Source organism: Argentina silus, assembly GCF_951799395.1.
Source record: "Argentina silus genome assembly, chromosome: 21".
In the NCBI taxonomy this organism is placed as follows: domain Eukaryota; kingdom Metazoa; phylum Chordata; class Actinopteri; order Argentiniformes; family Argentinidae; genus Argentina; species Argentina silus.
Window position 1 is genome coordinate 7,565,725 of NC_139675.1, and position 27,506 is coordinate 7,593,230.

The following is a 27,506-nucleotide window of genomic DNA, read 5'->3' on the forward strand; positions in this document are numbered from 1 at the left end:
GGGAGAGGGAGGAGAGTGAATAGAGTGAGTGCATGGAGGAGGTAGAGAGAGAGCATAAAAAGAGAGGGGGAGGGAGAGAGGGAGAGAGAAAGAGACAGGGAGAGAGAGAGAAAGAGACAGGTAGGGAGAGAGATAGAGAGACAGGGAGGGAGAGAGAAAGAGAGAAAAGAGGGGTCAGAGAGGGAGGGAGAGAAGAGGGAGAGAGAGAGACACAATGTGAGGTTAGACTCTTGTACAAGTGAAGCAAAACGGCTGTGTTCATATTTATTACAAGTGCTGAGTTAAACTGGCTAGGTCTGTTTACAGAGTGGTTGTCTGGATAACCTGCATCATATAAACTGACTCCTGATCAGTGTTTAAACCCACCCCGTCCTATAGAGGATCAGTGTTTAAACTCACCCCGTCCTTAAGAGGATCAGTGTTTAAACCCAACCCTTTTTAAAAGAGTTTAGTGTTTAAACTTACCCCGTCCTACGGAGGATCAGTGTTTAAACTCACCCATTCTTATAGAGGAAGAGCAGCACCCTGACCCCAGCCGGAGCGTATGTGACCTCCCTAACGTACTGCTCTCCGTTGATCTCCCTGAGCTGACCAAACCTCTGTCCGCTCTGTCTGGCTCTCTGTATCCCTGGCCTTGCATACCTGACTCCACCATACAAAGGGCTGTGAATGTTATGTGTACGTAAGTAATAAGTAATGTAATTCACACACACACGCACGCATGCACGCACGCACGCACACACACACGGTGAGTATATGCTATCTATCTATGCCATTATGGCGTTGACCCCAAAATGTGTTACTTTACTTTAGCAAATATGCTAATCCAGAGCTAAAGACATGCATCTACTGTACGGCTCTGTGCTAACTGAGCAAGGACTAATGCTAAGCTAAACTATGCTAGTTTTGACTCCAGTGGCTGCAACCCTCTACACAACTACCCCCCACCCCATCGCACACAATACTCTCCCTCCTCAAACCTGTGGTACTGGAAGCCTCGATCTTCCTCCTCCTCCTCCTCCTCCTCCTCCTCCTCCTCGTCTTCCTCATCCTCCCCTTCGTCCTCCCGCCGTATGTCCTCTTGATGATCTCCCTCCTCCCTAACCTCTGTCTCCTTCTCTTCTTCATCCTTCTCCTCCTCTTCTTCATCATCCCCGTTCTTCTCTTCTCCTTCCTCTCCCTCCTCTTCTTTCTTTTCCTCCTTCACTTCCACATTCTGCTGTCCCTCCTCTGGTTCCTCCTCATACCGCACCTCCTCCTCCACCTCCACCTCCACCTCCTCCTCTCTTCCCTCTCTCTTTTGCTTCGTCACCTCCACATACTGCTGTTCCTCCTCCCCCCCCTCCCCCTCCACCACCCCCTCCTCTCTTCCCTCTCCCTCCTCCTTCACCTTCACATACTGCTGTTCCTCCTTCACCTCGACCTCCTCCACCTTCACCTTCACCTTCACCTCCACCTCCACCTTCACCACCTCCTCCTCTCGTCCCTCTTCATCCTTGCCCTCCTCCTCTGATATGTCATACTCAGACACATCTCCTTCATCATCATCTTCCTCCTCTTCCTCTTCCTCAATACCAGAGCCTAAGGTGATCTCCTGGAGTTCTATCTCCCCGTCTCCATCCCCAAGCTCCAACACAGCGGAGGAATCTGAGATGACAAAATGTCTTCACATCATTTCTGAATGAAAAAAATAAATAAACAATTCTACCAGAGGAGGCTGTGGAGGTAGAAATCAGAGGATCAATACCATTCCTCATTCTGTTCCATGCATTTCAATGAGCCCGTCCTCTGATTTCTACCTCCACCAGTCTCCTCTGAATAATACATCACCAATTCCCAGCACCTCAACCCTATAGCCTGTGTGGCTATGGCGGACATTATAGGGAGGTAAACATGTTTTCCTTTCAACAGGGCCTGGAGTTTTTCCTGGTCAGGTCAAATGGGAGGCTTTACACACTACAAGGCCGACCTGAACCGAACCATACCATCCTGGCTCAGATATTCTCCTTTCATATTGTCCTTTCACATTGTCCTTTCCAGCACTATTACAGCAACTATGGTGGATGTGTAACCAGGCCAGCCCAGTACAGCTCAGCTTGGTTCGGCCCTGTAGTCAATTAGGGTCTAGTACTTAGGGAAAACTCCTGGCCCCTGTTCTATTTGGCAGTGTGCAATGAAGTATACTTGGACATGCCCTAGTGTTTGTTTAGTGTTTAAGGGTCTGTGTCAGTGTGTACCTTGGTTGTTGACCTCCAGGTGCCAGTCCAGGATGACATCTCCATAACTCCTCCCTTCTTCTCTGTCTTCACTTTGACCAGGTTGCTATGACGTCACGCATACACATTAAAACATCCATGGAAGAAAAGATGTAACAGAAAGAAAGCAACATTCAAATAATAAATATCACTGAGAATCAGTGGCAAGTCATTGAAATAAAAATAAACCCAATTACAACTAATCAAATAATATTTCAAACAATAGACAACATTACACAATCAAACATATATATAATCGATATAAATTAACAAAGGCAAAAAGATGATTGTCATAGCAACACTGATATCATCATTTATACTGTCTATGTCATTTCATTGCTGGCAACTACAACCGAAGTTCCCTTCGGAAAAAGTTATTCTATTGTATTCTATTGTATTCTATTCTATTTCACAATGTGTCTAGTATGGCCATTTACACACAATCAATTACAATTACACAACACATTTGCGTGTAGATAGAAGCAGGGTATGAAATTAACTTTTTTGCTCTGGTGGAGGAGAAAATTCACCAGCCACGCTGATTTTTTTTAACAAGCCAACATGTTCTTTTTTAACCAAAATAAAGTAGCAGTGAGCAGCTGGAGGAGGCCGGTGCACCGCAGGGCTCTTTATCAATGGCAGGAGAGCTGCCACACATTTTCAATCAAATGTGACTGATTTAAATTGAAGCACAGTATTTGTGAAGCACTGTTTTGGCTGGTGGCTGGTGTTCATTTAGTTGCCCTGGATAGAAGCTTAAAACTCACCTGCATTTTTCCACAAAGATCCCTTGGTCATATGCTTGGGAAATATGAATGCTCACACATAGCACCCTAAACATGTTTACTTCCAAATCAAAACATGAAGACAGCGATGTCATAATAGTATTAGACACAGAATTAGAATGCAAGCTGAATAGAAATCGTTCTGATTCTGTGGTATCATCAAAGTAATTGAGCAGTAGAATTAGAAGACATTCCAGGCTCAATAGATTCTAATTCTATGGACTGCATGGATATGCTATGGATGCATAAAAAGTAGTTGGAGGAAATATCTAAAGCCTAATGGATATTCAATATACATTGTTTTTGTTGGGCTGTGAAAGGGTTTAATAATTTTCGCAGTTTTTTAAAAGAAAGCATCAAAACATTTAGTTTTCAAGGCAAAACTTGGTCCGTCGGCATAGAATGAGACTGGTGTATCCATGAATATGCGACGCACGCATGCATGACCACACACACACACACACACACACACACACACACACACACACACACACACACACACACACACACATACGCACGCACGCACGCACGCAACCCGTAACATCACTCTACATGGTCAGACTGGGGTCAAAGATCATACAGGACAAATATGATGGGCTTCATGTGTTATTCATAAGATTCAACATATCTCCTTCTCCTTCCCCATCCTCCCTCCTTCCCTCTCCTCCTCCCCTTCTTTCCATCTCAGAAATAAAGAGCCTTTCCAGAGAATCAGCAAACAAAAAAAAACAACAACACCACAGGAGCACTTAGCTGTGGAAAGACCCGTCTTTGTTTTCAGAATCAGGACCAATCTAATCGAGCCACACTCTTTCCCCCGCTCACAAATCAAATCATATTTCTATGCTTCCCTCTTTTCTCAAATATCATCCTTTGACATTTCCACTCTGCGTAGCCAGTGTTTGGGCGACACGTGAGGAACTGGAGGTGATGAAAGCATTCAAGCGTGTTGCACGTCTGTCTACTGTAGGAACCTAGGAACCATTTTGTTTTGAGTCTCCATGTCTTATACTTTGCCAGCAGGGGAGGCTGGTGGAGGTAGAGAATCGGAGGACGGGCTCATTGTAATGCATGGACTGGAATGAGGAATAAAACAAGGTCATTGAGCTTCAACACATTAAGATACTGAATCTGCAGTGCAGAGAAGGCTGTGGGAGGGAGAAACCGCTCACACACGTTTGATACCATTCCTCATTCCATTCCATGCATTACAATGAGCCCGTCCTCCGTTATCTACCCCCACCAGCCTCTCCTGTTTGCAATAGAGTACAGCCTGTGCCTTCTTTTAACCCTTTGTATCCTGGTGTGAAGCGCCTTGCACTGAATTTATGTCCGAATTGTACTATATCAATAAAGTTTGATTTGATTTCCATTTAGATCCATGTGCTAGAGGACAGAACAACAGGCCTTTCATGGTTGTAAACTATCCTCTCATAAGTGCTGCTGGCCACATGTCGGGATGCTGCTCGGAGATTCAATTACTGTTGGATAATGGAAAAATTGGGAGAGTGCTGTGGGACATCCTCACCCCCACAACACACAACGTTTAATCAGAGGGCACTGTCGGCTCTGTGCCACATTATATGGCAACCGGTGTGTGTGTGTGTGTGTGTGTGTGTGTGTGTGTCCGCACACGTGTATGTGAGCATGTGAGTATGTGAGTGTGTGTGTGTGTGTGTGTGTGTGTGTGTGTGTGTGTGTGTGTGTGTGTGTTTCAGGACACGAAATTTCAATAAGATAAACGATGCTTCCTCAAATCTAATGGAGTGTAATCCATATTTTAGCGAGACGCCAGAATCGATAGCGGAGTCACCCAGCCCGGTCGTTTCAGACTATTTTAATGGAGCTTGATTGATGCTTTAATAGGGCCAATTGATGGAGGAATCGGGCCCTGATTGCTGGCTCCTGCTCTGGTCTCTCTGGGGGCCATTGCTATGAAGAGAAGTCATGGGTGTGGGTGTGGGTGTGTGTGTGTGAGAGAGAGTGTGTGTTTCAAATATGTGAGTGTGTGTTAGGTGGTGGGAGAGTGTGTATGTGTGTGTGTGCATGTGTATGTGTGTGCGTGTGTGTGTGTGTGTGTGTGTGTGTGTGTGTGTGTGCATGCTCTCTGACTGTAGGAAACACCACCCCCACCTCCACACTCACCACCACTTTTCAGGTTTTAGTGGCTCTTTCCAACCTCATACTTCCTCCCCTGTTGACTGAGTGCATCTCTGTCATTCTCTCTCCCTCTTTTGCTCTCTATAATTCTCTCCTCTCCTCTCTTCCACTCTGTCATTCCGTCTCTCTCCTCTCCTCTGTCACTCTCCATCTCTCTCTCCTCTCCTCTCCTCTGTCACTCTCCATCTCTCTCTCCTCTCCTCTCCTCTGTCCCTCCATCCCTGTCTGGTGGGATGTCGTCCCTGTTAAAGGAGGAGATGCAGAAGAGGTTATTCCGACCAGAGGGACGGCATCTGGAGGAGTTTATAGAGATCGAGGAGCCGGCGCAGGGCAGACATTTTCTCTGTGTCTCAGGTAAACGATGCCTGTTGTACGAGTTTAATGATGCATTTTAAAACCTTGTTCTGTTTTTCCACCTGGTAGTTGTTCAGTTTGGTTGACTGGAGACGTGGCATTGTCAGTAACATTGTAAAAAAAAACGACGCCATAAGATGAATTTACTGTGTATGGTTTTTCTAATCGATGCATGGAAATAGACTTCTTTTTCAAAGACGTTGAGGATGCTGTAAATGTTGTAGCCGAAAAAGCTAACATAACATTTTCTCCAATCAAGGTTAGAAAGGTCTGAATTGTTCTGAAATGTCCAGGTTCTGTTGGTTCTTCCCAATCCGGCTCCAGCAGTCCAGCTGTGTAAAATGGGCTTGAGTAGTTTTCATTACATTATGGCGCATATGAGTCTTGAAATGTCCCCTGCTAACTACCATAGTTTTACTTCTAGTTTTACTGCTGGTTAGACCTCCGAAGCTGCATTGCATCACATTCCCCCCTGGGACAACTGCATTGGTTTTCCCTTTGGAATTCTGTGGTTTTCCTTGCTCCACAGTGTCCAAGAGCAAAGAGGTGCAGCTGTGTGTCTTGAAATCTCAGAAGTTCCAGAATTCCGGATCCAAGAAGTCCCCTTGCCGGCGCTCCGGCCTGGAAGACTCGTATGTAATGACGGAGGCCTGGCTCCTCGAGGACCTGGTCCTGCTAGACGGACGGGACCCTGATGTGGTAGGACACACACACACACACACTCGCACATACATGCTTGCACACACGTACACAGAAACAGACGCACAGGCACACACACACATACACGCACGCACAGACAGACACAGACACAGTGCATGGGCATTTTCCAAATGGTTACTGTGAAGATGCTGCCATAAGGTAAGATAAACTTTATTGTCCCAAAGGAAAATTGTCAGTGACTCATAGTGCTGCTGTTTATACAGTTCATATCTACATAAACATAGTTCAGTCAGGACACTCACAACATTTATACCATTAATTTAAGCTTGGCGTAATTGGATGGCTCCGCTCTGTATAGCTTCTAGTACAATGACCACAACATACAAGAATACAATATGGCAGAGAGCACATGACTGATTAAACCCTCCATAGGAGCGGGTGGAGACTGGGGGTGGTGGGTGGAGACTGGGGGTGGTGGGTGGAGGCTGGGGGTGGTGCGCGGAGACTGGGGGTGATGGGTGGAGACTGGGGGCGGTGGTTGGAGGCTGGGGGTGGTGGGTGGAGTCTGGGGGTGGTGGGTGGAGTCTGGGGGTGGTGGGTGGAGTCTGGGGGTGGTGGGTGGGACGACCACACAAAACATACTCTCATAGCCAGCACAACCATGTCACAACTGTTGAATGCAATGGAGGAGTGTTCACTTAACTGCTTTTAAGCCTCCGTCCCTTTGAACATGTGATGGACATGTTTCATACCCTTCCTTGTTCCGTTCCATGCATTACGATGAGCCCATCCTCACATTGATTAACTCATCTCTTCTCTCCTACTGGATGACGACCCCACCTTGCAACACTGAACCTGATGTATTTAGTCACACATCTCTCTGTCCTGATTGGATGATCCCTCCTTGCTACACTGAACCCGATGAACTAAGTCACATGTTTCCCTCATCTCTCTCCTTCCCTATAGGACGATCCCTGTTTCCTGATGCACTTTGACACGGTGCGGTCGGTGACAGCGGTGAGCTGCGGCGCCAAGTACAGCCTGGCGCGTGCACTGGTTTCCCTGAGTGACCGGCACTGCCAGAGGTCGTTGACCATACAGAACTTTGACATGGCGTACATCAAGACAACATCCATCTACTCCAACAGAGGAGACTGCGTGGTCCTGATGCAGATATGCTTCTACGCCTTCAACCTAGTCTGCCTGTCCCTGTGCCCCGTCCCCCTGGACTGAATGTGTATGTGTGTGTGTGTGTGTGTGTGTGTGTGTGAGTGCGGTCGTGCCTGTGTATGCATGTGTATGTGCATGTGTATGTGCGTGCGTTTGTGTGTGTGGTGTGTGTGTGTGTGTGTGTGTGTGTGTGTGTGTGTGTGTGCATGTGTGTGTGTGTACAGTATGTGTGTGCGTATGTGTGCTTGCGTGTATGTCTGTGTGTGTGTCATTTTTATCATTGAGGCCAACTTTTAGTTGATAATATGCATATAAAGAGTCTGCTTAAACTCCAATGTAAGTACCCTTATAACTGCAAATGCTTCCCCATGAACTGCCAGTTTTCCAGGGGCTCTCTAAGCCTGTGTACTAACAGCCTCCTGTTCTAGTTCGGTAGAAGTTCAGTGGGATGCTTGGGACCCAACTATGACATTGTCACCCCATCGAAGTTTAGATTTGAAACGGTTACATTTAGGGTTATTGTAAGGGTTAGGGTTAGTCAAGGTTAAGGGTTAATGGTAAGGGTTATTGTCAGGGTTAGGGTTAGGCAAGGTTAAGGGTTAATGGTAAGGGTTATTGTCAGGGTTAGAGTTAGGCAAGGTTAAGGGTAAGGGTTATTGTAAGGGTAACGGTTAGGAAATGTTTAGGGTTAAGCGTAAGGGTTAAGGGTTGTCCCAAGGATCCCACTTAGCATCTACTGTTCTAGCTCTCATGAGGGTCTAAAGACTGTGAATATAGACTAACTGTATGCTCCCATGGCATGTGAATAATCTGAATAATGAAATAGTTTGAATTTAAAGTCAGATTGAATACAACTTAATAATTTGCCTATGTGTGCCCTCGTTGTTATTCAATTCATCATTGCAGTTAAGATCTAAGTTACAGGGAGTGTGTCAGGACAGCAAGTCAAATCTTTGGTACGTCTCTTTGGTATAATCAAAAAAGATTTTTCCATTCCATGCATAACAATGAGCCCGTCCTCCGATTTCTACCTCCACCAGCCTCGCCTGGTTTGCGTCCTCTTTGGTGTTTTTTCATTATCGAATATTCCTATAGATGGCACCAAAACACCGCCAGACACAGATGGTCTGACGTCACGCAGATGTTTTAGCTGCCCAAACATTGCCAGAACAGTGTTTCAAAACATTTGCAGTTGTTAGATCAATGAAAATTCCTTAGTGTTTCTAATTGATCTGTGGATAAAACATACGAAATAACCCGCACTGGAGTTAGTATGCGTTAATTTACAGTGCATTTTCAAAACATTTGTCAGAGGCGCAAACGGGACGAGAGAGCACCCCTGGCGCCAAAATTCAAAGGACTGTTTCTGTTGTGGTCAGTCAGTACAACCAACAGCGCCAGCTCGCTGGTGTCTAGAGTTTCTATAATTTAGCTTTCATTAAGATCCACTTCTGAAACTTGCTGGGAAGCACACCGTAGAGATGCATATCAAGTCTATTATTTTAGAGGGCTTCAAGTCTTACGCACAGAGGACAGAAATCAACGGATTTGACCCGCTCTTCAACGCTATCACTGGACTGAACGGCAGTGGGAAATCCAATATTCTTGACTCCATATGCTTTCTGCTGGGGATCTCCAATCTGTCCCACGTAAGATGCTAGCTAACTATAACTAAGTCACAGAAAATACAGCTAACTAGCTTGTTAATTAGTACATTTGAGCTTCAAAGTCTCATTGACTAGTCGCCAGTAATACGAAGCTGTCAGACAATGACAAGCTGACGGGACTAACCGGATGGAAGCTAACTAGCTAGTAGCATCTGCGTTCAGTTTTTTATTGCAGTAATCTAAATCAAAAAAGCATGTCACATAGAAATTAGAAAAATACAGACTAAGCAGAGTATCAACAATATCATTCAAACAAACAAACAAAAAACAACAACACACGTGACAGGTCACATTAGGGGTTTGGTCATCCCATGTACAGTATGTAAACTGTTGTATGTAAATGAAGGGCTTGTTTGGGTCTCAATTATTTCAAGGATTTTCATAAAACTCACTCATAAAAACAATAAACAGGAGAAGCTTTGACATTTGTGTATAACATATTTTGGTATAATAAGCTGTTAATAATAAGTTAAATAACAACAACAAGTTAACAAAAAATGTCTGTATTTCCGTCTGCTAACCAAACTTAATGTTGCGATAAATTGGAGTATAATGAAATTATTACTTCAGTGCATTATTTAGGCATTCTACAAGTAAATAACTTTTGTTCCACTGTTTCAATGTTTGTATTGCAAAAAACACTGATTACAATCAATGTTATATCTGTGTTATATAAAATCATTATATTCAGTAGCTAACGAACTTAGGTAGCTTGATATCTTCAACTAGCATAACTGTGTGACAGATATTAAACCAACATTTGTCATTTCCCCACACCTGATCTATCTTGTAGGTGCGGGCGTCCAACCTTCAGGACTTGGTGTACAAGAACGGCCAGGCTGGAATCACCAAAGCCACGGTATCCATCACGTTTGACAACTCCAACAAGAGTCAGAGTCCGCTGGGGTTCGAGACACACGATGAAATCACCGTCACCAGACAGGTAGCTAGCGTTATCTGCTTGCGATGTGATCCGATGTATGTAAACAATACTGGAATAATAGTAATACTGGAATCTTTAAAGTTATTATTTATTAGTAATTTCTCCAGCACTGACTGCGGATGGCACTTGTTCTTATCGAAGGTTTTACTTACGATGACTGATGTATAGTTGATTCACCTACTGAGGCAAATGTACTTATTGTAAGCCGCTTTGGATAAAAGCGTCTTCTAAATGACACACATGGTAAATGTATGTGTATGTTGATTGTAAGAGTTATTGTCTAAAGATTGTTGTTGTCTGAATTCCTAGGTTGTCATTGGGGGTAGGAACAAGTATCTCATTAATGGGGTGAATGCAAACAACACCAGGGTGCAGGATCTGTTCTGCTCCGTGGGCCTCAACGTCAACAACCCTCATTTCCTCATCATGCAGGTACGTTTCACATCTGCATTATTCCAAGACAGCTACTCAAAGCTCCAGATGAGATGAGTACTAAATGTTGTAGACAATAAATGACTGACTTGAGTACATCTGAATGTTTCAGGGGAGAATCACCAAGGTCTTGAACATGAAGCCACCCGAGGTAAGGCACACACACACACACACACACTCACTCACTCACTCTCACACTCTCTCTCACACGCTTACACATGCAAACACACACCACTTCACTCCTCGCTAAACCTCTGGCCACACCTGTAGATTCTCGCCATGATTGAGGAGGCTGCCGGTACCAGGATGTACGAGTGTAAGAAGATCGGCGCCCAGAAAACCATCGAGAAGAAGGAAGCCAAGCTGAAAGAGATCCAGACGGTAAAGCAGCCATATATGGCCCATCTTAAGTTATCTTCCTGTAAACACAGTCTTTGAGGTTTTTGACTCATTTGTGTCCATTGTTTGTCTTCAGATCTTGGATGAAGAGATTACCCCGACCATGCAGAAACTGAAAGAGGTAGGAATGTGGGAAATAGTCCTGGCTATTCACCTGCAAATCTTTCTTTCTCTCTCTCTCTCTCTCTCTAGAAAATGACCCCCCCCTCTCTCCCCTCAGGAAAGGTCTTCCTACCTGGAGTACCAGAAGCTGATGAGAGAGATAGAACACCTGAGTCGTCTGTACGTGGCCTGGCTGTTTGTGTGTGCTGAGGAGACCAAGGTCAAGTCTGCAGAGAGCCTGAAGGGAATGCAGGATGCCATCGCACAGTTGCAGGTCCCGTACGCCTTCTTATTGGGTGTATATTGTTAAAGTATTGGTGAGATATTGTTCATGGTGACAGTTGTTTTTGTCAAAAGTGCTGTACGAAATAATTAGTTCTTATTGTTTTTGTATTGTTCATGTTGTAAAGCACTTTGTAATAATTGCCTTTGTAGAAAGCGCTCTACAAATATGTGTGATTGAATGACTGACTGATTGCAGGCCAACATGGTGGAGAATGAACGCAAGGTCCAGGAGCTCACTGCTGAGATCCAGGAACTGCAGAAGTACAGAGACAAGGTAAAGAACACGCCATCTCTCTCTCTCTCTCTCTCTCTCTCTCTCTCTCTCTCTCTCTCTCTCATATCTTACTCCCTCTCTCTGTCTTGTCTTGCTCTCTGTCTGTCTCTCTCAACACCAGAGCTACAGCTGTTGACCGCTAACTCTCCGAAACATGACAAGATTGATTGATTGGGCTACTTATCGAAACAGAGTTCTGGATCTATATCTGACTTCATATGGACATATTTTTAGACATAGACACACAAAGAATGACAAATTAACAGTCAGATATGTCATTATAATGTGTGTGTGTGTGTGTGTGTGTGTGTGTGTGTAGGAGATTCTTGGACTGCTGAAGTCCCTCGAGGACACTGTGTCTGAAGTGCAGCGTGTTGACGCCAAGGCCCAGAGCGCCCTGGACCTGAAGAAACAGAACCTAAAAGACGAGACCAAGAAGAGAAAGGAACTGGTCAAGAACATGGAGGAGGTGAGAGAGAGATAGAGAGGTGTGTGTGTGTGTGTGTTACTGTACCTCAAAGAGGAGGGAGAAAGGTGTCATATTGACCCAATGATAGACGATTGGGTCTTCCATGTGGGAGACGTGGAGGAACACTAACCCTCTCTCCCTCTCCCCCCCAGGATAAGAAGATGCTGGTGGTGAAGGAGAGTGAGGTGGCTAAAGTAGCAACCAAGCTCCAGGCCGTAGAGGAGGAGGGGCAGCAGGATAGCGCCGCCCTAGTGGCCGCCCAGCAGCACTTCAACGCCGTGTCGGCGGGCCTCTCCACCAATGAGGACGGAGAGGAGGCCACGCTCGCCGGCCAGATGATGACCTGCAAGAACGACATAAGCAAGGCCGACACAGAGGCCAAACAGGTGAGGCCAGTCAGCCGCTGACCTTTGAACTTTGACCTGGTAGGAAGGAATGGACCCTCTTTTTCTTTTAGGACTACATTTAGTTTAAGTGGCATAGTTATATAGACAGCATCTAGTTTAGTGGCAGACTTATACAGAGATGGCATGGAGTTATATAGAGATGGCAGAGTTATATAGAGATGGTATAGATTACATAGAGATGGTATGTGCCTTCTCTGTTTGGTGGCTTCCTCTCCTTCGTCTACACTGCTATGAAATACACTGGATGGCTGAACACATTATGGACGATCCTTGCAGGAATATAGATATACCTTCAACTGTTGATTGATTTGATGTCAATGTGGATGGAGAGGAAAGGTGTCGGGAAGGAGGAGAGGACAAACACTGCTGGGCTTGTTTAGATTTGTGTGTCTCATTCTTCATACTGTATATCCCCCCCCCCTCCCCCCCAGGCCCAGATGAAGCTGAAGCACGCCCAGGCAGAGTTGAAGACCAAGCAGGCGGAGGTGAAGAAGATGGACGGAGGTTACAAGAAGGACCAGGACGCCTTCGAGGTCGTGAGGAAGAGCAGGGAGAAACTAGAGGCCGAGCTCAACAAACTCAACTACGCAGGTGTGTGTGTCTGTGTTACTATGGCCTGATCTCACAATCTTCCCTTGCGTCCTCTTCTACTTCCTTCTCAAAACTCATTGGAGGAGACGGTCAGGGGGGAGGAACCTCGGACCTTCTCCTCCAATGAGGTTTGAGACGGAGGAGAGAGGACGTGGAGTCGAGGGAAGACTTTTCAGATTGTACCCATATCTGGTACATTTTAGCACTAACACTCTCATTCTTTCCCACCACCCCCCCCCCCCCCACACACACAGATGGGAAGGAGGAGTCTCTCCAGGACAGGAAGAGGCAACTGAATCGTGAGGTCACGGGGCTCAGAGAGACCTACGAGAGACACATGGGCCGCTTCCCCAACCTCCGCTTCGACTACACGTATGTGTCTGTCTGTCTGTGTGGTGAAGTGAATACTCGTAGATTGGACTTTGTGTGTGTGTGTGTGTGTGTGTGAGAGAGAGAGTGTATGTGTGTGTGACAATGTGTGTAACCCCCCTCTTCTCTCTCCAGGGACCCAGAGCGAGGCTGGGACCGGAGCAGGGTGAAGGGTCTGCTGGCCAACCTGATCACTGTTAGTGATGTCACCTACGCAACAGGCCTGGAGGTGGTGGCCGGAGGACGTCTGTACAACGTTGTGGTGGACACAGAGGTGTGTGTGTGAGAGAGAGAGAGTGGAGACTGAGGTGTGTGTGTGTGTGTGTGAGAGAAGTGGTGGAGACTGAGGTGTGTGTGCGCGTATGTGTGCTTATCAGTGACGGTGTGTGTTCTACTTTGTGGTTACCTCCTCGGTAGTTGACTGAATATCTCATTTTAATTCCCCCCTTTACTACACACACACACACACACACACACACACACGCAGGTGACAGGTAAGAAGCTTCTAGAGAAGGGCGAGTTGAAGCGCCGGTACACCATCATCCCTCTGAACAAGATCTCAGCCCGAACGCTTAACGACAGCGTGGTCAACTCCGCCAAAAGTCTGGTAAGAACGCGATTTTAAAAGGTGGTCACCTTGTATTCATGCAGGTTAGTCGATACGCTGGGATGACATCATAATCAAAGAATAAAGAAAAGACAATGTCATGACAACGAAGCTGCCTGGGGGCAAGCATCGCAAGTTTGTATTGGAAGCTTCATAAGAGACCAGTAAATACAGTTGTTTTAGTAATTTTTTGAGCGTGATAATTAAATATTTACATTTTATATTTGAGTCATGTCCAGGTACAAGTAAAGTGGCCAACGTGAGTCGCTAATATAGCTGAAAATGAATCTTCTAACCTGGCATTTTAAGTATATTGGCATTTTAAGTACACTACATTTTCTGTATACTACATTTTGGTAACCCCCCTCCACCAGGTAGGACAGGACAACGTCCACACGGCCCTCTCTCTGGTTGGCTACGAGGCGGACCTGAGGAAGGCTATGGAGTACGTGTTTGGCAGCACCCTCGTCTGTGACACGCTCGACAACGCCAAGCAGGTGGCTTTCGACAGGAGGGTGATGACCAAGACGGTCACACTGGGAGGGGACGTGTTCGACCCCCAGGGGACGCTCAGCGGAGGTGAGGGGGGGGGGGGACAGAGACACATGCACTGAGGGGTTCAAGCCTGTCTTTGTCTCTGTAGAATCCAACTGAAGTGTGTGCGTGCGTGTGTGTGTGTGTGTAGGTGCCAGGGCCCAGTCTGCCTCAGTGCTGTCCAGTCTCCAGGAGCTGAGGGAGGTCCAGGAGCGCCTGTCGGCTAAGGAGGAGGAGCTGCAGAGCCTGGAGAAACAGCTGGCCAGCCTCAAAGGCACCGCCGAGAAGTCAGTACTCTATACGTGTGTGTGTGTGTGTGTGTGTGTGGAGTCCTGACTTTCCTACTGGCTATAGCAGCATATCGTTCATAATAGCCTTTATTTTGGCCTGTGCCATGTTATCAGTGACATTTTTTGAGCTTCATTCTAAGACTCTCTCCCTCACCATCTATTTCGACTCATTTTCTCTCTCTCTCTCTCTCTCTCTCCCCCCCCCTCCCTCCTCCTCCCAAGGTATCGTCATTTGAAGCAGCAGTTGGATCTGAAGACGGAGGAGCAGGACATCCTCCAGGCCAAGCTGCAGCAGAGCTCCTTCCACAAGCAGCAGGAAGAACTGGAGACGCTACGCAAGACCATCGGTGGGCTCACACACACACACAGTCACATAGACGTCACACACACACACACACTTACATAGTCACTCACAATACATACACATACACACACATATATACATATATACACACACACACACTGTCAGTGACATACACAGTGACCCTCACACGTTTGTGTGTGTGTGTGTGTAACACTGTGTGTGTGTTCCAGAGGAGAGCGAGGAGACTCTGAGGAGCACCAAGGCGGTGCAGAAGAAGGCAGAGGAGAAGTACAAGGTCCTGGAGAACAAGATGAAGAACGCCGAGGAGGAGAGGGAGAAGGAGCTGAGGGCCGCCCAGCAACAACTCAACCAGGCCAAGGCCAAGGCCGACACCTTCAACAAGAAACTCAAGGAGAGGCAACAGGTGTGTGTTTGTATGACCCTATATGGTGTGTGTGTGTTTGTATGACCCTATATGGTGTGTGTGTGTTTGTATGACCCTATATGGTGTGTGTGCGTGCGTGCGTGAGAGAGAGAGACCCCATTCTGGTGTGACTGTGTGTGTGTAGAAGACAGTAGAAGTGATGTGTGACTGCGTGTGTGAGAGAGAGACTGACACCCCTCCTCTCCGTCCTAGGAAGTGGAGTCGGTGGCGTTGGAGCTGGAGGAGCTGAGGAGAGAGCAGGCGGGGTACGAACAGCAGATCCAGGCCGTCGACGAGGCCACCAAGGCCATCCAGGACCAGATAGACTCCATGGCCGTCTCTGTGGCTGAAAACAAGGTAGGGCTCAAACCTGGGTCCCCTAGCTCACTGAGCTAAAGCCACGTAGGATCAGAGACTCCATGGTACTGCTGTTGCTGTGACGGGGTGGGGTTTGAACCGAGGTCTCCCATGGGGAAGGTATTCACGAGCTTACGAAGCTTAAAACCGAGACATTAGCTTAGGGAGCTAACGTCTCGCGTGTGCGAGTCCTCAGTACTGAGGTCTGTCTGTCTGTCTGTGTGTCTGTCTGTCTGTGTGTCTGTCTGTCTGTGTGTCTGTCTGTCTGTGTGTCTGTGTGTCTGTCTGTCTGTCTGTCTGTGTGTCTGTCTGTCTGTGTGTCTGTGTGTGTGTGTGTGTGTCAGTCCTCTATGGTGACAGTACTGAGCAGTGTGCTGTAGCCTGTGACTCCACACAGAGTGAGTGGTTCCTGCCGACAGGGCCTGTAGAGGTATCGGGTCTCCTGTGCGATGGTTCCCTACATGTAGTGTGTAAGACACCATCAAACACTTGGACCTCATGTGTTTCATGTGTCACAATCACCACCCCTGCCTTCACCCCAATAACCTCTTTCTCTCCACCCCCCCACCACCTCTAGGAGTCAGTGCGTAAGGCGCAGGAGGAGTTAACCAAACAGAAGGAGGTTATCGTGGCTCAGGACAAGGACATTAAGGTGATTATAACAGTAGAATATTTTAATAAATGTTACAATTTTATTTGAATGCCCTGTTCAGCTTTTCCCCAGGGTATCATGAAGCGATACTAACTTTGTTAGTCAGTGAGAGTTAGAGTGACTAGTCACTTTTTATATATCAATAACTTATGATATTGTTGTTTGGTAGGTAATAGTTTGCCTTTGGTGCTAAACTGCTGACCTGAATGTATTGTAATATTCACTGTCTGTGTTGATAAAGTTTGTTGAATGTGATTGAATATGACAGGGGAAGAGCACGGAGGCCAATCGTATGAGAGAACAGACAAACGAGGCCCAGCTGAAGATCAAAGAGCTGGAGCACAACATCGACAAACACCGCAAAGACAGCCAGGACGCTGCCTCCAAGGTACACACACACACCACACACACACACACACACACACACGCGCACGCTCACTCAACACACACACACACACACACACACATTGTCTATCTCCGTCCCTTAGAAGTCATCAATATCATCACACAGAACACCGAAAACATTCTGAATTTATTACACACACCCTTTGGTGTCTTGTTGGTTGTATGCTGGAGGAGCATGACTGGGTCCCATTGGAGCATCACCTCTCTCTCTCTCTCTTTGTCTCTGTCTCTCTCCCTCTGTCTCTCTCCCCCCCCCCCCCCCCCTCCCCAGGTGTCTCGTATGTTGGAGGAACATGACTGGATCCCCCTGGAGCGCCAGCTGTTCGGCAAGGCCAACACTGCCTACGACTTCCAGGCCAACAGCCCCCGCGAGGCGGGCCAGAGGCTGAAGAAGCTGGAGGACACCAAGACCCGCCTGGAGCACAGCGTCAACAAGAGGGCCATGAACATGCTCAGCCAGGCCGAGGAGAGGGTGAGGAGGAGGAGGAGGAGGGGGTGGGTGGGGAGAGGGGGGAGGAAGAAACTGGAGGAGAGTGAGAGTCGTCTTTGACTCTTCTTTTTGTTTGATACAATGTGTGAATCCTTCCCTCCCTCCCTCCCTCCCTCCCTCCCTCCCTCCATCAGTACAATGACCTGATGAAGAAGAAGAGGATCGTGGAGAACGACAAGGCCAAGATCCTCCAGACCATTGAGGAGTTGGACCATAAGAAGAATGAAGCTCTCAACATCGCCTGGCAGAAGGTATGCTTTCTTTTATTTCATTTTTCAAGGATAGATCAGCTGTGAATATAGATAGAATTACAAGTTCTAATCCCCCCCAGGTGAATAAGGACTTTGGCTCCATCTTCTCCACCCTGCTGCCCGGGGCTGACGCCCGCCTGGCCCCTCCAGAGGGCCGCGGGGTCCTAGAGGGGCTGGAGTTCAAGGTGGCCCTGGGGAACATCTGGAAGGAGAACCTCACTGAGCTCAGTGGAGGGCAAAGGTCAGAACACGGGTTCTATTGGACCACACATACACACACACACACACACACACACACAAGTGATTAGATTCATAGAGGTATCCATAGAGAGCATAGGGAGCATATGCAATTTGTGGGAGGCAACAAGTCTGGCCCTTGGAGACTTTTACTGGTCGGTGGGCTGTTGATGACACGATGAAAATATGGATATATATCTCTGATTCATAATCCTTTAATATTGTAATGCATTTTGGGGTTGATGGGAATAGACCACTTTGATTATGGTTTGACGTGTGTGTGTGTTGTAGGTCTCTGGTAGCTCTGTCTCTGATCCTGGCCATGCTGCTGTTCAAACCTGCTCCCATCTACATCCTGGATGAGGTGGACGCAGCGCTGGACCTCTCTCACACACAGAACATCGGACAGATGCTGCGCACACACTTCACACACTCGCAGGTAAACACACACACACACACACCTGCTGAGGTAGAACTCAGGACGGGCGCATTGTAATGAATGGAATGAAGAAAGGTATCAAACATGTGACACACACACACCTGTTTCAAATATAGAATATTGTCCATATTAAGCATCCTTCAGTGACTCCACTACAACAGCTAGCTACTACGTTTCCTAAACGTTTCCCCTGCCCCCTCCACAGAAGATTGTTACGTATCAAGCACTACTTTACGGGATACGTTTAGTTCCAGCTAGGCGAAACATTTCATACTGCTATCACAACAAGATAATTCGTAAAACCTTTAATCTCCTTCCTCCGCTCCCCTCTCCTCTCCGTAGTTTGTGGTGGTCTCCCTGAAGGACGGTATGTTCACCAACGCCAACGTCCTGTTCAAGACCAAGTTTGTGGACGGCGTGTCGGCCGTTACCAGGACGACCCAGATCCAGAGCGACGCCAACGTGCCTCCGAAGGCCCAGAAGGGCGCCAAAGACCGCAGAAACAAGCAGCTCATCGCTAACTAGCGAACACGGCGAACGCTCATGTTAGCATTGTACCCAAGCAGGTCATAGCTAATTGGAGGTTAGCACTAAGCTAACTAGCTAACACTGCTAATGCTCATGTTAGCCTTGTACAAGTGTCAAGCTGAAAACAGCTCATCGCTAACTAGAGCTAGCTCGAAGCAAAATGTATGTACTTTTTTCTGTGTATGAGAAGTCTCTTGTGCATATTTATAACAACCTGACTGACTGACACCCAGATCATTGCTTGTGTATATTTTTAATCTCCCACTCAGCCTCTCCTTTTGTGTATCTGAAATCAGTTATTCTGTATCCTCTGTGTGTGTGAGAGTGAGTGAGTGAGTGAGTGAGAAAGAGAGTGTGTTCCCTTTCTGTTTCATGTCATTGTGTGTCTTTAGTCACTATTTAGGGTTGTGTATGTTTTTTTTGTTGTCTATCTTTATTATAACTATTTCTCTGCTGTCACACAATTCCCTGATGAAACCATTTGCTAAATAAAGCTGCTTTTCCTTATATGGTGTTGTTTTCATAATGGCTTTATTGTGGCAATATGCATCTCTACCAAACACTCCTACTGTACAGTGGTAGACCATCAGTCTCCATGTTTAGTCAAACATTAAAGGTGCTGCATGCATGTTTTGTGTGTTGCTGCCCCCGCTTGCCACACTGAACATTTGAAGACGTCAATATGCTTCATTTTCTAATAGAGGCAATTGTGTTTATATCCTTGTAAATAACACAACTTAAAGACGGTATGTAAAGGCCAGTGCTCGACCTTGACACCAGATTTTATAAAGCGCTTTGTGTACAAAATCAGCACTCTTCACTGAGCGTTCTTTATCATGGCCATTTAACTATTTTAAAGCTAAAATCTCCATATAGTACTAGACCTTTAAAAGCCCACATTAGTCAGGTTTGTAACTATAGTTACAGTAACTCAAACAATCTCACACCAACGCAAGACCAAATAAAGGGATGTCTCAAAGCTCACAAGGTGGGTTTATTTCATTAAAGGGGGAGAAATTCACACAGAATACATGCCTCCCCTCTTGCTCTCCGAAGTCATCGTTGAGTTTTTTTCATTTCATAGTTTCTGAAAATAGAACTTTACACACCTTTATTTTTAAACATGCAAACAGGGGAGAGAAACACCAGTTAAAACACAGAGAGAAAAAAAGGAATCCCTTAAAATCAGTGGGCGATCAACACTGGTCATGGAGAGAGAGATACAGGGTGTGTAGGCTTTTGTTCCAGTCTAGTATGAACACACCTGACTCAACAAAGGTGTTCATCTCTCTCAGGGCTTGTTGCTCAGATCCATACATCAGAGCCTTCACACAGAAATGTATCGAGTAGAACAGACATGATTGGTACATGTAGTTGAACAAAGAACGGGTATCAGTTCTACACGTTACATATCTATCTGCATTTTCACCCTAGTGAATACACTCCGGGGCTTACTTTCCCAAACACTGATTATCCTAGACAAAAACACACCTTCAATCTTCAACCTTACATCAAAAACACTATTTGGTCCAGGACTAAACTTTAATAATCTGTGTCCGGGAAAAAAACAGCCCTGGCCACACGTGTGTTCGTGCAGGCCCGGAACCAAAGGCTGCACGCCCTGCATCTCCACCCCACAAAGACCAGAGTTGACCACCCTCGCTTAGCCTTCAGGAAAACAGTTGCAGCAGTTGTCGTTGGTTACGGATCATAGAAGAGTAAACCCCAGTCCAGGAGTCAGCTATTCAGTGTTTACACATCCCAAAACATCCGGTTATAATATGGCATTTATTATTATTTTTAGAATTTTTATCATATCACTGTTCATTTAAATGAGCCAGACTCCACCCATTGACACAATACAATAGTCGTCATCATCATCATCATCATCATCATCATCGCTCTTCCTGGCCAGGTGAAAGCCGGATGGTGACGGCAGAGACTGGAGACTCAGAATGAGTCTTGACTTTTCTTCTTAGAAACTTCTAGAAAGTTCTTGTCACTCTTGACTGTTTACTTGGGGTCAGTCCTCTTGTTCAAGGCAGTCCGTTCAGGTGAGCCATCTTTATTCAACACCAACGCACGCACGGTAGAGTGTGCGTGTACATGTGTGCTTATGGTTGGCTCTGGATATGTGTGTGTTCATGGTTGGCTCTGGATGTGTGTGTGTGTTTACATAGAGTGGTCTGTGTGTGTGTGTTTGGCTTTAGGCGCGTGCGTGTGTGTTTACGTTTGGCTCTAGGCGCGCGCGTGTGTTTCCGGTAGGTTCTAGGTGTGTGTGTGTGTGTGTGTTTACAGTTGGCTCTAGGCATGTGTATGTATATTTCCGGTTGGCTCTTGGTGTGTGTGTGTGTGTGTGTGTGTGTGTGTGTATGTTTCCGGTAGGCTCTCGGCAAGTGTGTTTACGGTTGGCTCCAGGCGTGTGTGTGTGTGTGTTCATGGCTGGCTCTGGATGTGTCTGCGGAGCTCCTGGGCCTTGTCTCTCAGGTCTGGCCTGCTATCTGTCTGGAGTGTGGACAGAGACCGCTGCAGCTGCTCACGACTCTTTCCTGACACACACTCCCACTGGCCACTCTCTGGGAAAACAACACACACACACACAGTTAAGAGTGGATATTATACAGGATGTAGGGAGCCATCGCACAGGAGACCCGATACCTCTACAGGCCCTGTCGGCAGGAACCACTCACTCTGTGTGGAGTCACAGGCTACAGCACACTGCTCAGTACTGTCACCATAGAGGACTGACACACACAGACACACTGCTCAGTACTGTCACCATAGAGGACTGACACACACAGACACTCATAATAACCATGTGTTAATGGAGGAACTCCAGAGCTTACCTCCGGTCCTCTTGACCATTAGTTCCACAACAGACAAGGCTTCTGTCCGTACGGACGAGTAACTCTTGTTTTCTACAGCAAAGACAATCAAACACAACGGTGAGAGATGCTGATGAATATTTATACAAAACGTATGTAGAATATGTTTATTCTGCCGGAATTGATGAATATCTATATGAAATACATATATGTGGAGTGTAGTTCTGCCTGAGGGCCTTACCTAAGGGGAAGGTGAGAGCAGCGCAGCTCTCTGTCAGGATCTGAGACAGGGCTGTGAAGTCCTGGTGCTCCTTCTCCAAAAGCAACAACCTACACACATCAAGACAAAATGGTGGCATTTTTAAAAAGAAAAAACATTTACATACAACTTTGTAGCATTCTACCTATCAGAGATTTAGATTCTGAAAACTTCACTGTCCCACTCGTGGGCAATTGGTCCCGCAGCTGTATTAAAAGACATCACACATACCAGGGGAGGCTGGTGGAGGTAGAAATCGGAGGACGGCCTCATTGTAATGCATGGAATGGAATAACTAAATAGTATGCTAGTACGCTAGTATGGAGAACAAGACAGTCTGAGTGCGGAGTACTCACCTCAGGAAGTATAGTAATTCTTCATATACATGTACTGTATACTCGATAGTACGCTAGTGTGGATAATGAGTGCTCACCCCTGGAAGTAGTTCTTCATAGACATGTATACCAAGTAGTAAACTAGTGTTGAGTGCTCACCCCTGGAAGTAGTTCTTCATAGACTGCAGGACGCCCACTTGAACTCTCCAGGTACTGAGCTTCAGTCTCTCACACATCAGACAGCACAGGTCCAACTGGAAACGACCTGCAGGACACAACTACACTGTTCACGCTAAAGCTTAGGAGAGCTACACTGTTAACTACAGGTAGGAGTGTTTTTTGGCCAGTCAGAATCTTACCCTGGGTTTGTGTGTTTTTGGGCCAGTCAGAACCTTACCCTGGGTTTGTGTGTTTTTGGGCCAGGTCTTGCCTAGCGTCTCGAAGGCACAGAGCAGAGCCTCCGTCTGCAGCTCCTTCTCCTTCTCGTCCCGGTCGTCGTCCTCCTCCAACGTCCTCCGCTCCGTTCCGCTCTCTGGACAGTTCTGTCAGGGAATGTAGGGAACGTTTCACTACGTTAAGCAAACACGAAACCGTCCCCTCAAGTGGCCATGCTGCTCCAACAGTTAGGAATGATTCCATCCCATGCATTACAATGAGCCCGTCCTCCGATTTCTACCTCCACCAGCCTCCCAGAGTTTGAGCTGACATGCCCTTGTTTCTTAGACGTTATCTTTTTTACGACCCACGACTACTTCGGGTGTGTATATTCAGTAAACAGCGGAGAAACAAGGACTTCTCGCTCACCAAGTAGTTGTGGTTGTCCTACCTTCTTGATGAGAGGGACCAGGATGTCGGCCATGTCACTGAAGCGATCCTCTTCGGTGCTCTGCAGCACGTCGGCGGCACAACGCAGGGCGGCCATCTTGTAAACCAGGTTCTCTTTGCGACACTCCTTCACGACGACCTCAATAATCTCTGGGATGCTGGGCTGGCCCGGGGACAGTTTTCGCAGCTCCACACTGACACACACACACACAGTCACACACACACACAGTCACACACTCTGAGCGAGACATACGAGATACTCAGGATGCAAATTTCAGTTTATTTTCCACCCACGTTAACCGATTAATAACAGACTAAAAAGCTCCAAAACTTAAAATATGTGACCCCCAAAAATACAAATGCATGGACTGTAGACGGGTGGGTCATCTGCTGGCTTTAGGACCATGCAGAGGCTCTCTAAAGCTGAGCTTCACCCTCTGAGATGAAGCTAAGGTGAAATCTTGCAACATAAAGTCTCTCTCAATATGTTGCTGCATTTAAAAATGGTTGATTCTGCATGATTGGCTGAAACAATGACAGGCAGGGTTTCTGGTTTCTAATGCAACCTCACCTGCATTTGGAGACCACCGACCCAATGGCCTTCAACAGCTCCTCCTGTGGAGAGAGAGGCACATCGCTCGGGTGAGAAGACCAACACACCACCGCTGAGCAACATTCATTCATTCAACCTGGTTCTTTTAAAATAGGAACTCAATGTGCGCATACACACCCACACAGCTACTCCCCCCCCCCCCACACACACACAACCACACTCTCTCACACACACACGCTCTCACACACAACCACACTCTCTCTCACACACACGCTCTCTCACAAACACACACAACCACACACTCTCACACACACAACCACACGCTCTCTCACACACACACTCTCACAAACACACACAACCACACGCTCTCTTTCACACACACACACACACACACACACACAACCACACGCTCTCTCACACACACGCTCTCTCACAAACACTCACACACACGCTCTCTTACAAACAAACACACACACACACACACACACACACACACACACACACACACCTTCCCGGTCCAGGTGCGTCCTGTCAGCCCCTGCAGCAGCGCAGTGAGGACCATCCCCAGGTGCGGAGCCACCAGCGAGCCCGTCTGTTGCTTGGCGATGGACGCCATGGCGGCAGCCCCCTGTGCCTTCATCTTCCATGACTGAGACTGCAAGGCCTTCTGGGTAATGGCGATCAGCTCTGTCATGTACAGCCGGATGCCTCCAAAGCTTCCTGGGAAATAGAGTTTGGAGGGAAGGTGAAGAGGTTATGGTCTGAGGTTATTAAGTCTCAACTGTTGGCAGAAACCTAAAACACTATGTAAGGGACTTATCATTACTTTGTAGTCGTAAAGTGTGTGTGTGAGAGCATGAACACATTTTGTGTGTGTGTGAATGTATGCATGCATGCATACGTGGTGTGTGTGTGTGAATGTGTATGCATGCATGCTTACATGGTGTGTGAATATGTGTGTATGCATGCATGCATACGTGGTGTGTGTGTGTGTGTGTGTGTGCATGCATGCGTGTCCTCATTTCTCACCGGGCACGTGGTCCTGCCACACCTCGGTCCAGAGCGTGGCGTCGCGGCCCTCTCCCTTCTCCTCCTCCGGCCCGGGGGCCTGGTGCATGCCCAGGAAGGCCAGGGGCAGCGCCGCCGTGGCCTGGCCCTTCAACACGTCTGGGCTGTAGTGGCTGATGGCGTGGACCGTCAGAGCACACGAAGACTTATACACTGGCTCTGAGGGGGGGGGGGGGGAGACATTTTCAGTGCTAGTCAGAGAAATAGAAACAGGTGTATTGATCTATCTATCTATCTTGTTGTTGTTTTACCTTCTTTCTCTAGATACCAGGTGTTGAGTTTCAGCAGGAGTTTCTCCACGCTCGTGTCCTTCGCCGTCTGAGGTCCACAGAAAACACGCTACGTTATACATCATAGAAAAACAGCTAAACAATACTCAAAAACCACCCAAAAAAGACCCAGAGCACGGTATTTTGTGTATTTTGGCACAGGACAGAGAGACATCTCCAAACTAAATAAACAAATATAATTAGAATAAGAATGAGGGAAAATAAGGGCTAGATGGAGCTCACCCTGACGAGGTGTCCGAGGGCGAAGGCGAAGGCTGCCTGGACCACGCTGCTCCGGTCATGAACCCCATTCAGCAGAGCGCTCATCAGCTTACCTGTGAGACACACACACACATTAACATAAAGTACATTCCGATGGGAGGTGTGTATACAGACAGTGTAGAGGAGGTAGTGGTGTGTCACCTGAATAAGGAGTCAGGTCCTGGGGACACTGGACGGTCAGGGACACGATGACACTGGCACAGCCAGCCTGGAGGGGGACAGCACGTCAGACCAGGGCGTGTGTGTGTGTTATTTTTTCATAATGCCTGTTTCTACAGTGTGGGTGAGACAGGAGGTGTGTGTGTGTTACCTTAGTGCCCAGGCCCACGCCACTCTTGAGCAGGTCACAGAGCTTGGGGACAAGCTCCCCCAACACAGAGACATCCAGATGCTGCAGACACTGTGGAGGGGGAGAGAGAGAGAGCGAGACAATTAAATCACTGGTATCTTCAAAAGCAGGAGGTCATATTGAGGTGTGGAATGTTAACAGGTGTGTTGGTCTCACCATGTTAATGGTCTCCATCATGGGAGAGGACTTGGCTGCACTGATCCTGGCTGCATCCATGGCATTCTACACACACACACACACACACACACACACACACACACACACACACACACACACACACACACACACACACACACACACACACACACCAGGGTTAAGATGGTATCTTCAGACAAGCCCAGACTAGACTAATGGATGTCAGAGCTAGTTGTTTGAGATTGCCAAGTCCAGACCAGACTAGCCGGTGTCAGAGCGTGCATACCTTCTCCTGCTCGGTGGCTCGGAGGCTGAGGTAGTTGAGGACCTGGGGCTCCAGGGTGCTGAGGGCCTCCAGCAGGGCAGGGATGAGGCGGGGGGCGTGGGGCTTCAGCCTGGCCCCCGCCGTCTTACTCACCTTCACCAGGGTCTGGATACTGGGGGGGGGGGGGGGGGGCAGGCATGGTTCAGGTGAGTTCCAAGTTTCCAAAAATGCAATAGACGACATACACACACATACCGTATATAAACACACATACATACATACACACACCTTATATAAACACACACGCCAATGGACAGAGGTGTATGTGTGTGTGTGGAGGTGTGAGTGAGTGTGTGTGTGTGGTCTTACCTGAGTGAGCGGACCTCGGCTACGTTGCTGACAATGCCTTTGTCCAGCAGGGTGGGTAACAGCACTGCTACAGTCCTCTGGGCTGCCACCCCTGAAGACTCACACATACGGGCACACACCTGGGGAGGCAGAGGAGCGTTAGACACACACACACACACACACACAGGGACAGGAGCCTTAGACACAAACACACATATACACACACAGGGAGGAAGGGGAGCGTGACACACACACATCATCTGAATGGACTGTCATAATAGTAGTTCCTACCTTGCTGAGTGTTTTCAGGGTTATATCTGCAGCCTTTCGTACAGACTCCTGAGAAAAGAGAAGAGAAATCAATTTCACAGTTGAACAGACAGACCGAGTCTCTCTCTTACACACACACACACACACACACACACACACACACACACACACACACACACACACACACACACACACCTTGATGTCGTCCAGCACTCTGAACAAGGTCTCCCAGATCTCGGCCAAGTGGTCGATGATGTCATCAGCCTGCCGTCCGCGAATCAGATCATTCAGAGCCAGGCAGCTGAACAGACAAAATCAAATACAGACACACGTGTTTGATACCGTTCCTCATTCCTTTCCATGCATTACAATCATCATCATCATCATCATCGATTTCTACCTCCACCAGCCTCCCCTGGCTAAGGCCATAGTGGGAGGGAAGGCTTAATCATCTCCATCAGGGTTGGGGCCTCCATTCGCCCTCCATATGTATAATACGAATGTTGTGGATGTTATTATTATACAGGTATTAGATATTATATTATCATGACCACCACCACCACCCTCATCATCACTATCATCATCACAACCATCATCCTCATCATCTGTCTATTATAATAATGGTATTGTACCTGGACTCTCGTACTCTCCAGGTGTTGCTGGTCAGGTTGGAGATGACGTCCTGGAGAATCTCCTTCAGGTACTTATCCACCTGGAACACACACACGCACACGCACACGCAATCAGCTGCTAGGAGTGGGTGGAAGGTGTGTGTGTGTGATTACCATGGTTGTCAGCGACCAGTCATGGTCATGGTGTGTATGTATGTATGTATTTATATGTGTATATAAAGGTGTGTGTGTGTATATAACAGGTGTGCATA

General features: G+C 47.2%; 3 protein-coding genes across 3 annotated transcripts in view; 2 read left to right on the forward strand and 1 right to left on the reverse strand.

The window, feature by feature from the left end:
* Positions 1–5,433: 5,433 nt before the first annotated feature.
* On the forward strand, positions 5,434–7,447 carry exoc1l (exocyst complex component 1 like; the record flags this gene model as incomplete). Its single annotated transcript, XM_083692975.1, has 3 exons — positions 5,434–5,554; positions 6,084–6,253; positions 7,181–7,447. 3 exons carry the CDS (start codon positions 5,434–5,436, stop codon positions 7,445–7,447), a joined length of 558 nt encoding a protein of 185 aa, XP_083549101.1.
* Positions 7,448–8,754: 1,307 nt separating this feature from the next.
* On the forward strand, positions 8,755–19,347 carry smc2 (structural maintenance of chromosomes 2). Its single transcript, XM_083692675.1, has 26 exons — positions 8,755–9,033; positions 9,845–9,994; positions 10,304–10,426; positions 10,539–10,577; positions 10,697–10,807; positions 10,902–10,946; positions 11,046–11,201; positions 11,409–11,486; positions 11,806–11,955; positions 12,108–12,341; positions 12,794–12,953; positions 13,208–13,325; positions 13,458–13,596; positions 13,810–13,929; positions 14,304–14,508; positions 14,615–14,750; positions 14,976–15,100; positions 15,288–15,481; positions 15,695–15,838; positions 16,416–16,490; positions 16,759–16,878; positions 17,167–17,367; positions 17,520–17,636; positions 17,717–17,877; positions 18,165–18,312; positions 18,655–19,347. The coding sequence occupies exons 1-26, from the start codon at positions 8,866–8,868 to the stop codon at positions 18,835–18,837; spliced, it is 3,600 nt and encodes a 1,199-aa protein (XP_083548801.1). The 5' UTR covers positions 8,755–8,865; the 3' UTR covers positions 18,838–19,347.
* Positions 19,348–19,812: 465 nt separating this feature from the next.
* The window catches only part of ecpas (Ecm29 proteasome adaptor and scaffold), a 20,879-nt gene continuing 13,185 nt past the window's right edge, over positions 19,813–27,506 (reverse strand). The window contains exons 31-49 of the mRNA XM_083693144.1: positions 27,256–27,335; positions 26,819–26,924; positions 26,645–26,692; positions 26,375–26,493; positions 26,027–26,177; positions 25,762–25,827; positions 25,567–25,656; positions 25,398–25,464; positions 25,218–25,309; positions 24,957–25,023; positions 24,667–24,864; positions 24,146–24,357; positions 23,656–23,699; positions 23,086–23,278; positions 22,657–22,801; positions 22,419–22,524; positions 21,907–21,995; positions 21,687–21,758; positions 19,813–21,416 (exon numbers count right to left, since the gene is read on the reverse strand). Coding sequence (XP_083549270.1) covers positions 21,277–21,416; positions 21,687–21,758; positions 21,907–21,995; positions 22,419–22,524; positions 22,657–22,801; positions 23,086–23,278; positions 23,656–23,699; positions 24,146–24,357; positions 24,667–24,864; positions 24,957–25,023; positions 25,218–25,309; positions 25,398–25,464; positions 25,567–25,656; positions 25,762–25,827; positions 26,027–26,177; positions 26,375–26,493; positions 26,645–26,692; positions 26,819–26,924; positions 27,256–27,335 — 2,085 coding nt within the window. The 3' untranslated portion in view covers positions 19,813–21,276. The remainder of the gene's footprint in view (positions 21,417–21,686; positions 21,759–21,906; positions 21,996–22,418; positions 22,525–22,656; positions 22,802–23,085; positions 23,279–23,655; positions 23,700–24,145; positions 24,358–24,666; positions 24,865–24,956; positions 25,024–25,217; positions 25,310–25,397; positions 25,465–25,566; positions 25,657–25,761; positions 25,828–26,026; positions 26,178–26,374; positions 26,494–26,644; positions 26,693–26,818; positions 26,925–27,255; positions 27,336–27,506) is intronic.